At 47.1% G+C, this 14,243-nt stretch overlaps 1 protein-coding gene across 6 annotated transcripts in view; it reads left to right on the top strand.

Moving 5' to 3' along the window:
• Positions 1–14,243, top strand: part of LOC125425090 (protein EFR3 homolog A-like) — a 51,691-nt gene that overhangs the window by 23,507 nt on the left and 13,941 nt on the right. For all 6 annotated transcript variants that reach the window (XM_048482590.1, XM_048482591.1, XM_048482592.1 and 3 more), the window contains 6 exons: positions 1,304–1,454; positions 3,645–3,766; positions 5,714–5,863; positions 6,301–6,438; positions 8,078–8,156; positions 12,574–12,709. In XM_048482590.1, the coding sequence (XP_048338547.1) occupies positions 1,304–1,454; positions 3,645–3,766; positions 5,714–5,863; positions 6,301–6,438; positions 8,078–8,156; positions 12,574–12,709 (776 nt within the window). The remainder of the gene's footprint in view (positions 1–1,303; positions 1,455–3,644; positions 3,767–5,713; positions 5,864–6,300; positions 6,439–8,077; positions 8,157–12,573; positions 12,710–14,243) is intronic.

Here is a 14,243-nt window from a genome sequence, read left to right as displayed (position 1 = left end):
GTGTGGCGAAAGAGAGTCTCCCTGGCAGTGACAATTTTGTAAACTGGCAGAGTATAAATTAAGTAAACAAACAAACAAATATAGCCCTGGCTTGTCTCACTGAATTCTGAAACGTGCATTTACTGCTTTCCCTACATACATGCTGTGTTTATGAAATGGGATAATTGGGGATCAGCCAGGTTGTGTTACAAGTGCTTTTTGGGGCCAGAGGAATGATGCTTGGCCCTCAATTATAATATGGAGAAAAGAAAAGAGCTCCTACCAGTTGCTAGGAGAACAGAAGAAGAGGAGGAGGAGTTTGGTTTTATGCCCTGCCTTTTTGTTGGGTAAGGAGACTCATGGAGGCTCACAAACTCCTTTTCCTTCCTCTTCCTACAGCAGACACCTTGTGAGGTAGGTGGGGCACATGTATGCCCCAAAAGGCATGCCACCAAAAGGCACATGTGTACAACCCAGACAGAGAAAACGATTGAGACGGTTATTACCATTTGGGTGTTTCTTTGCCTGCTTTGATGGGGACCTGGTTGGCCACTGTGTGAGACTAGAAAGATGGACCACTGGTCTGATTCAGCAGGACTCTTCTGATGTTCATATGAAGGCCTCAACCTCTGTGCCCTGTTGTTGGCCCTCCAGAGGCCAACTGGCCACTGTGTAAGACTGGATGCCAGTCTAGATGGATCGCTTGTTTCATCTAGTGGGGCTCTTCTGATGTCCTCTCAGCCTCTGTGCCCTCTTGTTGGACCCCTAGAGAAGGTGTGAGATGGGATGAAGGACTAGATGAAGGACCCTCTAGGATGCCCTTGCGTTGCGTGCCATCATTGGCACGCCTGATATGCTATCTAATCAGTGCTGTCCCCTCCCGGCCTTGGGATCGGGCGCCATATATTATTGCTGCTGCTGCATTTTATGGTTATAGATTTGTAAATTGTTTTAAATTACCCTAGTTTTTATGTGTAAAATGTTGTTTTAAGCCTGCTGTGTGTAATGTTATTATGTATTGTTGTTGCAGGCCTGCTGTACGCCGCCCAGAGCCCTTCGGGGATGGGCGGTTTAAAATCTAATAAATAAATAAATAAATAAATGGATGGATGGATAGATGGAAAGAGAGAAGATAGAAGATGGATGATAGATGGATGATAGATGGATGATGGATAGATGGATGGATGGATGGATGGATAGATGGATGAATGGATGGATGATGGAAAGATGGATGGATGGATGGACCCTTGGTCTGATCCAGCACAGCTCTCCTGATGTTCTTAATGAGGCTCTTTGTTTCTGCCTGCTTTTCACTTGCTCTCAGGTATGTCTTCATTGCCATGGAAGCCTTGGACCAGCTCCTGATGGCGTGCCATTCTCAGAGCATCAAGCCATTTGTAGAGAGCTTCCTCCACATGGTAGCTAAGCTGCTAGAGTCTGGAGAGCCCAGACTGCAAGTGCTGGGGACCAATTCGGTGAGTGGATCCTTTGGCCTCCCTGTTCGATTCTGTGGCAGCCTGAAATCTGTTTAGTATTCTGTCAGGGGGACTTCAGGAAGACAGAGTCATGCTTGGGGCAGAGAACAGGCCGCCAGCAATTTACAACTGTCCATGTGATCAGGTGGCAAAGTTTCCGAGTGCTTCTGTGGGGCCCTAAGGGTGAGAATCCCGTGCCGCCCAGTTCAGATTCGCTCGTCTGATGGTGTAATGTAGCCTGGATTCTTCCATTGGGTGGCAGACATGAAGCTCTGGTCATTCAAGATGTCTCCTTTAAACTTTCTGACCCTTATAATCCCTGAGGTGTGAATAATACATGCAATTCTAGAATTTCAGCCCAGTGTTGTGCTGATGATGCCACAAGCGAGCCTCATGTTTTCTTGTTGCCCTCACTGAACAGACTTAGGAATTTGCCGTGACCTTCTTAGAAATGAAGCTGCTGCTGAGAGTTATAATTTTTAGAGCATTCTGAGTTGTTAGGGAGATTTCCAGTGAACTCTTCTGGATGTGGTAAACTTCAGGCCTTTAAGCACATGAAGGCGCAGTCAGGAGAACATTTTGGTACAGGGAGGAAGAGGGATCTTTCGGTACAGCTGGCTTGGAAATTGTTCTTTATTTGGTTTTCCAACATTTATACCCTGCCTTCATAAGGACCCATGTACATAATAAAATAAAATAAAAAAACAATTCAAAAATAAAACCATTAAAACCAGAGCTATGCTCTGTCACATCAAAATATCTCAGGAGATTTCTGAATTAATCTGCCACTCCTTCCTGTGCTCCCAGTGCAGTGGTGGCGAACCTATGGCCCTCCAGATGTTCATGGACTACAGTTCCCATCATAAGTATAAGCATTTTATTGTCATTGTGCACGCACAACGAAATGTACAGCAGCATTCCTCGATGCACACAATTCCAGACTCATACCCCATCCTCACTTTCCCCTTCCTCCACCCATCCCTACACAGCCCCAAACACATCAACACGAAGCCACGGAGTTCAGCATAGCCACATCTCTAGAGTAGAAGCTGTCTCTAAGCCTCTTTGTCCTAGTTTTGATAGACCTGTATCGTCTGCCAGATGGTAACAGTTCAAAAAGAGAGTGTACTGGATGAGACGGGTCCCTCAGAATATTTTGGGCTTTCTTTAGGCTTCGGGAATTATAGAGTTCTTCCAAGGAGGGGAAAGGGCAGCTGATAATCCTCTGTGCAGTAGTGATCATCCTTTGGAGCGCCTCCCTATCTGCCACTGTGCAACTGGAGAACCATACACAGAGGCAGTAGGTTAAGACCTCCTCTATAGCACAGCCGGTAAAAAGGACACCAGGAGTTTTCCATTCAGTTGTTGTTTCCTTAAAAGTCTCAGATAGTACAGTCTTTGCTGGGCCTTCTTAACCACCGCGGCAGTCTGTACGCCCCAGGTCAAGCCCAGAAATTTAAAACTAGCCCCTGCCAGCGTGGCCAGTTGTAGTCCATGAACATCTGGAGTGCCATAGGTTCACCACCACGGCCCTAGTGCCTGCCTAGTTCTCCGCCTGTCCTTCTGATTCTCTGAAAGCATTAAAGAATTTTTTTTCAGCGCCGCCATCATCAAAACCATTATTCTGTGTACTGTGAAACATTGACCTTGGATAAGAGAGCATTTATAGTGCCTTGAGCCATTATCAGCAAGACCTGCCTTTTTGTTATAGTAGCGCCTGCCATTTTCTTACCTGTTTGGGGGCCTCCGGGCCACTGTGGCCATTTTAAGAATCTTCCCAGCAGTTCATTCTGCTTGCAGCTCGTCCAGTGGGCATTTCCATGTCAAAAATAGATAAAGTTTGTTCACCCTGGCGATCCTGCACACATGTGTATTTTCTTCTTTTTTTTTGGCTTTAAAAAAGAAATCTTCTTGAAAGTAATGGTAGAGGCCAGGTCTACTCAGTGCTTCTGAATGGCAGGTAGACCAGTCCTCCGAGTAGCTGCTACTCTACTCTGCAATCTGCGAAGCTATGGATATTGCTAATTTAAAACAAAAGAAAAAAATGACATCTTTCAGAGTAATTTTTAACCCTCCCTGGTGAAAGAGGCATTTTGGAGGGCTGGAAATGCTACACAGACAACCCTTTTGCTGACCTGGCTGCATTCTGTCCCCCCACACCCCCACCCCCCGCCCCGACTTCCTTTGCAGTTTGTCAAGTTTGCAAACATTGAGGAAGATACGCCTTCCTACCACCGCCGCTACGACTTCTTTGTCTCTCGCTTCAGTGCCATGTGCCATTCCTGCCACGACGACCTGGAGATACAGAACGAGTAAGTGGCAGCGCACGTCCGTTGGCGCTGGGGAAGGGCCGGTACTTTCCAGGTTTTCCTGAAGAGGAGCTGCCTCTAGAGGCCACCTCTAGTAACAAAACCACAACACCGCCTTCCCTTCACATTTTGCCTGTCCACGTTCGTGGGTCTTGTCTGCAGGCGTCAGGCCTCGCTCCGGAGGAAACAATGACAAGACCTGCCATCTCCCGTGAAAGCCCACAGCAATGTGAACGCGCCTGTCAGTCTGCATAGGCCAGTGTTAGTCGTTTGTGGTCCATTGAGAGCCTGAATGGGGCGGCTCTCCTCTTGCCTGTAGAAGCTGTCCTGGCTAATCACTGGAGCTAATTTTTACTTGCCAAAGGAAAGTGACCTTTTCTGAGCTTGGCTGAAGCTGCCTTGTGTGCATTCCTGTTTCCACTTGCCTGCTTTCAAAAAGTGCTTATTGAAGGCAGCCTCTACCTAACCGGGGACCAGTCAGAATGCCAGCTGTTGTTGTAACCTTTCTGTGGCTTCACCGGCTCACCGAGCTCCCTTTTGGTATTTGCACACCTGAGCTTTTAAAAAAAAAATGGTAAAAGGGAACATCTTCTGGGTTTCTTTCAAACCTGCTTACTCCTGACCATCTTAAACAGATCAGCAAATATATACAGTCAAACCAATACTAAAAAATCTGAGGCCAGCCCAGCCTAGGAAACAAGGACTGTATATATAGTGACACAAGGCAATGAACTAATTGGTATATATGCAATTAGTTTGAGCATAAAGTCAATAGATAATTCATACACCGTTCATAAAGATTATTCATAAAGATATATTGTGATTATGTTCTAAGTAATATTCAACTGGATATAAAGGTAATAACAAAACATACAATGAGGGCACATAAGTAACCTAAGAAACGTAACGGGACTGTACTTAGTAACAAATTCTCAAAAGCATATGGAGCTGCTGCTGTCTACTACCACAATTCGTTTTAATATAGTTTACTCATTGAATATTGGTGATACTGACTCTTTCAATTGATTGGAACGCAATATGAATGTTACAGGTTTCTTGCCTTATGTACAATGTTTATGACATCTTATACAATGCTTTTGAGAATTTGTTACTAAGTACAGTCCCGTTACGTTTCTTAGGTTGCCTAAGTGCCCTTGTTGTATGCTTTGTTATTACCTTTATATCCAGTTGAATATTACTTAGAACATAATCACAATATATCATAGAACATATATCCAGTTTATATCCAGTTTAATATTACTTAGAACATAATCACAATATATCATAGAACATATATCCAGTTCATATCCAGTTGAATATTACTTAGAACATAATCACAATATATCATAGAACATATATCCAGTTTATATCCAGTTGAATATTACTTAGAGCATAATCACAATATATCTTTATGAATAATCTTTATGAACGGTGTATGAATTATCTATTGACTTTATGCTCAAACTAATTGCATGTACCAATTAGTTCATTGCCTTGTGTCACTATATATACAGTCCATGTTTCCTAGGCTGGGCTGGCCTCAGATTTTTTAGTATTACTCCTGACCATCTCCAGGACTGAAAAAAATGCCATGCAAGCAATGAGCTGTGTTTGAGCCCTCATGGTTGAGGCCTTTGGGCACAGAGTCTCTCCGTATGTGAGTAAGCTCTTGGATACTAGTGGAAGGGGGCAGCGTCAGGGCTTTGCGATCCAATCGCTGGCCCTCCAGAATTGAGGAAAACTTTCTGTTACTCTCACGTTACATTGTGCAAAAGGGATTTCTTGAGCTGTTCGTCAGCAGGATGAAGGAAGGGCGTCTCCCCTCCGCCCCCCCAGCCATCCCCGGTAGTTGATGTCGCCGGCCCTGCCGCCTGTCGGCAAAGCAAACCCCCAGGCCTTCTGCTGCTCTGTTCTTTCCTCTTCTGAGAATGTCACTGCTTTCCCTGCCAGGATCCGGATTGCTGGAATCCGGGGCATCCAGGGGGTGGTTCGCAAAACCGTAAACGACGAGCTCAGAGCAACCATATGGGAGCCTCAGCACATGGACAAGATTGTTCCATCGCTGCTGTATAACATGCAGAAGACTGAAGATGCTGACAGGTACCTCTCTCTCCCCCCCCCTCTCTCTCTGCCCCCACCCACCCCGATTTTCTGATGTTGCCTTGCAGCTCATTGACAGTGATTGGGACGAGAGAGTGGGGAATAAATGGCTAGAGCAGGAGTGGGCAATTATTTTTTTCATGGGGCCGCATAAGAAACAGAAAATATTGTGGAGGGCCTGGCCAAAAGGCAGAGGGGCGAGGCGCTTTTGAAAGCCCCGCAGAAGCCGGCAGCCAAGGCAACCGGCTTCTGCGGGGCTTTCAAAGACGCCTCGCTCCCCAGCACGGCAGGGGGGCCAGTCAGGGTCATCCGGCGGGCCAGATGTGGCCCGCGGGCCGTATAATGCCCAGGTCTGGGCTAGAGGGATGGGAAAGTATTGAGGTCTGGTTTCTGGGCCAAGCCCAGGAGTGCCTTTTCACAATATGTGCTTGTTCCAGCCGGATCGACCCGCCCTCCTCGCCAACAGGGGGCGATAAAGAGGAGAACCCTGCTTTGCTGGCGGAGAACTGCTTCAGAGAACTGCTGGCGCGGGCGACCTACGGGAACATGAACAATGCTGTCAAGCCAGTTTTTGCGTAAGTTGGGGGCCTCTCGCGCAGGAGCTGCCCTGGGGCAGGGAATGCCTTCAGACTGGCAGGCAGAACTCTCCCCGGACTGGTTTTAGGATGGTCGCTGGAACATTTTAGGTCTTTCTCCAGGTGACAGTGATTTTCTGCATTGCTACGCAACTGCCAGCATTTGCAATCCAGAAAAGAATCTTGATGGAAAGTGTGGAATTCTGGGGTACGGTGGACAGAGCGTGGACTGGGACGGGGGGACCTGCAGCCCAGCCTCACCTGGAATGGGAAGGTCACATTGTTATGGAGAAGGTGATAGAAGAACAGCAAGAGACTCCCCAATTTCTCTCGTAATGATTACATTCCGTACTCCTGCACGGTGCCCAAGGAGAAAGCACGTCCCTGTGTCACGTCCGTTGCAAAGGGCGCTTGAGTGCATATGTGACTTTCCCCTTTTCAAATGCTGTAATCTCTTGGTGGTTCCGTGGAGAAAAGCAGCACGTATCATAATTGTGCACCCTTCACCAGGGCCACAGGATAAGTGCAGTTCGCCGTTGAGCGTCGGCACTGTGAGAAGCATCCCTCTCCCCCGTCCCTCTGGTATGGCCTGGAGATAAGAACATAAGAACATAAGAACAAGCCAGCTGGATCAGACCAGAGTCCATCTAGTCCAGCTCTCTGCTACTCGCAGTGGCCCACCAGGTGCCTTTGGGAGTTCACATGTAGGATGTGAAAGCGGCTGTTGCTCCCGAGCACCTGGACTGTTAAGGCATTTGCAATCTCAGATCAAAGAGGATCAAGATTGGTAGCCATAGATTGACTTCTCCTCCATAAATCTGTCCAAGCCCCCTTTAAAGCTATTCAGGTGAGTGGCCATCACCACCTCCTGTGGCAGCATATTCCAAACACCAATCACATGTTGCGTGAAGAAGTGTTTCCTTTTATTAGTCCTAATTCTTCCCCCCAGCATTTTCAATGAATGCCCCCTGGTTCTAGTATTGTGAGAAAGAGAGAAAAATGTCTCTCTGTCCACATTTTCTACCCCATGCATAATTGTATAGACTTCAATCCTATCCCCCCTCAGACGTCTCCTCTCCAAACTAAAGAGCCCCAAACGCTGCAGCCTCTCCTCATAAGGAAGGTGCTCCAGTCCCTCAATCATCCCCGTTGCCCTTCTCTGCACTTTTTCTATCTCTTCCATATCCTTTTTGAGATGTGGCGACCAGAACTGGACACAGTACTCCAAGTGCGGTCGCACCACGGCTTTATATAAGGGCATGACAATCCTTGCAGTTTTATTATCAATTCCAGATATTCTGGAATTGAAATATATCTCCAGATAACAGCCATCACTTTCCCTGGAGAAAAGGCTGGTGGCCTCTGTGGGACTCTATCCTGTTGGGGTCCCTCCCCTGGCCTTCCCAAAGCCCTGACCCTCCCCCAGGCTTCACCTCCAAATCTCCAGGAATTTCGCTGCCCAGAGTTGGCATCCCTGCGAGTCTTCAGTGACTCTGCCTAACTCCTGCAAAAAGGGAAATGGCTGTTCCTTCAGTCTTGTGTGTTGCCTGCAGAGACTTTGCCTGGGCACTTTATTTTTTTAAAAAATGAAGCTAATTGATTGCAACTGGTTGATCATAGTACGATTTTGTTTCAACAGACATTTAGATCATCACAAACTGTGGGACCCCAATGAATTTGCTGTCCATTGCTTTAAAATAATTATGTACTCCATACAGGTAGGTTTACTTTCTTATTTTGTTGCTGCTATTATTATTATTATTATACACATTACAGCACAGCACAAGTGTCTGGAATTCATCTCTGAATATCGAGTCCTTCCCAAGGACCTAGAATATTAGAGGTATTTGCATAGAATATGTGCAGTTCCTAGAAGTGCTGCTTTCTGCAGCATGTGGACTGATGTTCTGTCCAAGTTTAGGCATTATTATTATTATTGTTGTTGTTGTTGTTGTTGTTATTATACACATAACAACACAGCACAAGTGTCTGGAATTCATCTCTGAATATCGAGTCCTTCCCAAGGACCTAGGATATTAGGGGTATTTGCGTAGAATATGTGCAGTTCCTAGAAGTGCTGCTTTCTGCATCATGTGGACTGATGTTCTGTCCAAGTTTAGGCTTTCCAGATGTTTTTCAAGATTTCTTGGGATTCCTCCTAGAGCACCGACTACTAGTGGGATTACTGTTGTTCTTTTTTTTGCCACAATCGTTCAACTTCAATTTGTAGGACCTTGTATTTTGTGATCTTTTCCAGCTCTTTGTCCTCTACCCTGCTGTCAACTGGCACAGCAACATCTATGATCCAAACATGTTTTTTCTTTATCACTGTTATGTCTGGGGTGCTGTTGTTGTTGTTGTTGTTAATTCGGCTTGATAGACCACCCAACCCCCAAAGGGCTCTGGGCGGTGTACAATGAGACATAAAACAAATACAATATAAGGTCTCAAATACAATATAGCGATAAAACATTAACATTCATTAAAATACATTATAGCAGCAATTCCAAAAATTACAGATAAAAATACATGCCCAGATGCATGCACAGATGGCGCCCAACCCAAAGGCCAGGAGGACCAGCATTGCCCAAAAATGGATGGAATCAGCGATCAGGCAATGCTGAAGATGGCAAAACTGTCGTGGGGGCTGCACAGGGGGCAGGCAGTCTGCGGCTGGCATCCCCAAAGGCCCGGTGGAATAACTTGGTCTTACAGGCCCTGCGGAACTCGCCAAGGTCCCGCAGGGCCCAGACAGCAGATGGTAAAGCATTCCACCAGGACGGGGCCAGGCCTGTAAAGGCCCTGGCCTGGGTAGAGGCCAGCCGTATTGACGAGGGGCAGGGGACTACCAGCAAATTGGCCTCCACCGAACGCCGTACTAGACAATCCATTTTAGTTGCTTGTCCAACAGGTACAGAGGTACACCTTTTTCACACAAGTTGTTTGCCCCGGGTTTGATGCTGTGGGAAAGTGAATTTTCTTCTTGCTTCTGCACACATCATGAATCATTTGTGCTCTTCCTGGGGTTTTCCGAGTCTAGAGTGGCTACCGAGGAGGAGGAGGAGGAGGAGGAGGAGGAGGAGGAGGAGGAGGAGGAGGAGGAGGAGGAGGAGGAGGAGGAGGAGGAGGAGGAGGAGGAGGAGTTTGGATTTATATCCCCCCTTTCTCTCCTGCAGGAGACTCAAAGGGGCTTACAGTCTCCTTGCCCTTCCCCCCTCACAACAAACACCCTGTGAGGTGGGTGGGGCTGAGAGAGCTCCGAGAAGCTGTGACTAGCCCAGGGTCACCCAGCTGGCGTGTGTGGGAGTGCCCAGGCTAATCTGAATTCCCCAGAGAAGCCTCCACAGCTCAGGCGGCAGAGCTGGGAATCAAACCCGGTTCCTCCAGATTAGATACACGAGCTCTTAACCTACTACGCCACTGCTGCTTTGTAAGTGGCAAAGCTTTGTAAGTGGCAAAGCTTGGGTTTTCATGACCCTTCCTTCACGGCAGCTGTTTCCTCTCCTTGCCACTGAACGTGGAACTTCTTAATATTATAAACTGTGTATCAGATTCTCTGAATTTCCAGCTTTTAGTTTAAAGAAAAGTAAGTCTCTAGCCCCTTTCATTGTAGAGGTATAAGTATGAAAGGCATTTCTGCAATTAAAGGGGCTTTTTATTATTATTATTAATTCGATTTGATAAACCGCCCTACCCCCGAAGGGCTCAGGGCGGTGTACAGCAAAACAACAACAAACATAATAAAACAAATCGAATAACCCCAGTTAAAAATACAAAACCTTAAAACAATTGCAACAGCGTCCTTCAATAAATAGTTAATAATTCATAATAAGGCTTGAAACTTTTTGCAGAATAAAAGTTGGAAATTCAGAGAACCTGATACATAGCTGATATTGAAAACAGTATTCAAGTGCTACCTTTAAAAAGCCCCATTTACCATTGTATTGTATTGGCAGTTAGAGTTGCAAAATGAAAACTGCGAACATTTCTGTGCCAGAAAGAAGAAGAGTTTTGGATTTATACCCCACATTTTCTCTCCAATAAGGAGACTCAAGGTGGCCTACAAGCTCCTTTTCCTTCCTCTCCCTCACAACAGTGAAGTTGGTGGGGCTGAGAGAGTTCTGAGAGAACTGTGACTACCCCAAGATCACCCATGCAGGAATGTAGGAGTGCTGAAACACATCTGGTTCACCAGATAAGCCTCATCCACTCATGTGGAGGAGTGGGGAATCAAACCCGGTTCTCCAGATTAGAATCCACCTGCTCTTAACCACTACACCACCTTCAAAAGCATGTTTGTCTCTAGGCGTGTGCAGTGTGGGATCTTTTTCTCCTTGCTGGAGGTAAAGAAAGTGGTCAGGACATGTTTTCCAGGGTTTTCGTTGTGATCACTTCTCAAATCCCCAGTGGCTTTTTACTCGTACTGTGAGGATGTTGGGAAATGTTTCAAAACCCACACTGCATTGCAAGGTGAGATCAGTGTTGTGTGAAAAGGCTGTTCAAAGGCAGAACAAGAGGACCGATGGGCATGTCTGAACATTTCAAAGTGGATTTTATCTCACAAAACTCACTTATTATGTAACTCCTTGGGAAACTGGCATTCAAGAGAACGTGTTGTTCCACAGTTGCAGCGTTAGAAGCTGAGTTGTCTGTCTCTGTTCTTGCCAAAAGACTCCTGAAAACTTGTGTGTTTATTCTCAGCCGTGGAAGAATTCTGTGGCCTTCCACAAACTCCCACGCTTTTGTCACATGCCTCTTGCTAAGACTGCAGGGCAGGGCAGGGACCTTTTCCCTTTTGTATTTTGAGCAGCTCCTGGTCTGGTGCAGAGCGTCTGTACATAAAAACAGTGGCCAGGCAGCACATAAGAACATAAGAACATAAGCATAAGCATAAGCATTTTATTGTCATTGTGCACGCACAACGAAATTTACAGCAGCATTCCTCGATGCACACAATTTCAGACTCATACATCATCCTCACTTTCCCCTTCCTCCACCCATCCCTACACAGCCCCAAATACATCAATATGAAGCAGCGGAGTTTAGCATAGCCACAGCTCTAGAGTAGAAGCTGTCTCTAAGCCTCTTTGTCCTAGTTCTGAGGGCCCTGTATCGTCTGCCAGATGGTAACAGTTTAAAAAGAGAGTGTGCTGGATGAGACGGGTCCCTCAGAATATTTTGGGCTTTCTTTAGGCTTCGGGAATTATAGATTTCTTCCAAGGAGGGAAGAGGGCAGCCGATAATCCTTTGTGCAGTAGTGATCACCCTTTGGGGCGCCTTCCTATTCGCCACTGTGCAACTGGAGAACCATACACAGATGCAGTAGGTTAGGACACTCTCTATAGCACAGCGGTAAAAGGACACCAGAAGTTTTCCATCTAGTTGTTGCTTCCTTAAAAGTCTCAGAAAGTACAGTCTTTGCTGGGCTTTCTTAACCACCGCGGCAGTCTGTACGCCCCAGGTCAAGTCCTCTTTAATCATAACGCCCAGAAACATAAGAACAAGCCAGCTGGATCAGACCAAAGTCCATCTAGTTCAGCTATCTGCTACTCGCAGTGGCCCACCAGGTGCCTTTGGGAGCTCACATGTAGGATGTGAACGCAATGGCCTTCTGCGGCTGTTGCTCCCGATCACCTGGTCTGTTAAGGCATTTGCAATCTCAGATCAAGGAGGATCAAGATTGGTAGCCATAAATCGACTTCTCCTCCATCAATCTGTCCAAGCCCCTTTTAAAGCTATCCACGTTAGTGGCCATCACCACCTCCTGCCGCAGCATATTCCAAACACCAATCACACGTTGCGTGAAGAAGTGTTTCCTTTTATTAGTTCTAATTCTTCCCCCCAGCATTTTCAATGGATGCCCCCTGGTTCTAGTATTGTGAGAAGTTGAAGGCTTTCACGGCCGGAATCACTGGGGTGTTGTGGGGTTTCCAGGCTGTGTGGCCGTGTTCCAGTAGCATTCTCTCCTGAAGATGCAGGCAAAACATCAGGAAAAAATGCTACCGGAACACAGCCATGCAGCCCGGAAACCCCACAACACCCCAGTTGCTGGACACTCTGTGAGTGAGAAAGGGGGGCATAGCCTGATTTTCACAGGGATATAAGAAAGCTGCGCTGTTTCCTTCTGCTTTCCAGGCACAGTATTCCCATCATGTGATCCAGGAAATCCTGAGGCACCTGGATTATCGCAAGCGAGATGCTCCCCGTGTCCGAGCCGGCATCATTCAGGTCCTTTTGGAGACGATCGCCATTGCTGCTAAAGGATCTATCGGTGAGCTTAGTTCTGGGGTCCCCAGTCTTTTTGAGCTTGTGGGCCCATTTGGAATTCTGACACTGCGTGGTGGGTGCAGCCACAACATGGCTGCCACAAAATGGCTGCTGCGGGAGGTGGAGCCACTCATAAAATGGCAGCTGCAGCTTATCTCCGTGGTGGCGAACCTTTGGCACTCCAAATGTTATGGACTACAATTCCCATCAGCCCCTGCCAGCACGGGCTGATGGGAATTGTAGTCCATAACATCTGGAGTGCCAAAGGTTCGCCACCACTGGCTTACCTTCAGCCAGACAGTGAAGATCCTTGTTCTGTAGTGATGTCTGCTACCAAAGCAATGTTGTTTTTTAAATCTACCTATCCAGCTCAGAAAGGCTCACTTGGGTTTATCCGTTTTCTAAAAGCACTTGCTGGATACCAGGAAAGGTCTTGGGGGTTGGCAGGTGCCACATTGTTGGAGACTGTTCAGTTTGTTAAATGAATGTTACTTAAAACGTGGGAATGTTTGGGAATATGCTGCCACAGGTGTTTGGAATATGCTGCCACAGGAGGTGGTGATGGCCACTAACGTGGATAGCTTTAAAAGGGGCTTGGACAGATTTATGAAGTCGATTTATGGCTACCAATCTTGATCCTCTTTGATCTGAGATTGCAAATGCCGTAACAGTCCAGGTGCTCAGGAGCAACAGCCGCAGAAGGCCATTACTTTCACATCCTGCACGTGAGCTCCCAAAGGCACCTGGGGGGCCACTGCGAGTAGCAGAGAGCTGGACTAGATGGACTCTGGTCTGATCCAGCTGGCTTGTTCTTATGTTCTTATGAAGGGGTGATAGGCTGTGGAAATGAGCAGGAGAGACTGAGACATCCCCCTCCTCTGTGCATTTCTTTACCTGCATGCAAAATACTTGCCAGCCAGATCATCGGCTCCGTGTTTCCCTTCTACACTAATAGGCTTAGCTCTACAGGTCATTTATCCTTTCCAGAGTGTCATGACAGGAAACGTGAGCCACGAGCAGCCATTAGGAGGATTCCATCCTTTCCGGGTCAGGCATTCTTCAGGAAGTTATCACTGGCTGCCACTCAGGGCCTAATTAGCGATAATGGAGCTGGGAATAAAAGACAGGATCTGCAGGCTCCGGCCCTGAGAGAGAGGAGAGCCGTGGAAGCTTGGCAGGAAGTCAGGCTACACGAAGGACTGGTGAAAAGGCAAAGGCCGGACTTGACTGCCTAGGGCGCGGCGGGGATCCCGAGGCAAGAGGGAGAACGACTGCATGGAGTAAATGGCGCTTCGGGATGAGGGTGTTTGTGACGATGGAGCTCTGTGTCCAGCGGCCATGAGGGACGCTCCAGGCACCGGATACCCAGAGGGTAAGGCGGATGCCCACATTTTTTTAAAGGGCAGAAATGGCAGGTAGAAGAGCAGGCTGCCCCCCGCGTGGCCAACGAGGCAGACAAGGCTGGCTGGATTTATTTATTTTATTTATTTTATTTATTGTTTCGATTTCTATAGCGCCCGATCCCTGAAGGGCTCCGG

This window comes from Sphaerodactylus townsendi, unplaced genomic scaffold, assembly GCF_021028975.2.
Source record: "Sphaerodactylus townsendi isolate TG3544 unplaced genomic scaffold, MPM_Stown_v2.3 scaffold_19, whole genome shotgun sequence".
In the NCBI taxonomy this organism is placed as follows: domain Eukaryota; kingdom Metazoa; phylum Chordata; class Lepidosauria; order Squamata; family Sphaerodactylidae; genus Sphaerodactylus; species Sphaerodactylus townsendi.
Note: the sequence above shows the minus strand (reverse complement) of the source record. Positions and strands in the feature narration are given on the sequence as shown.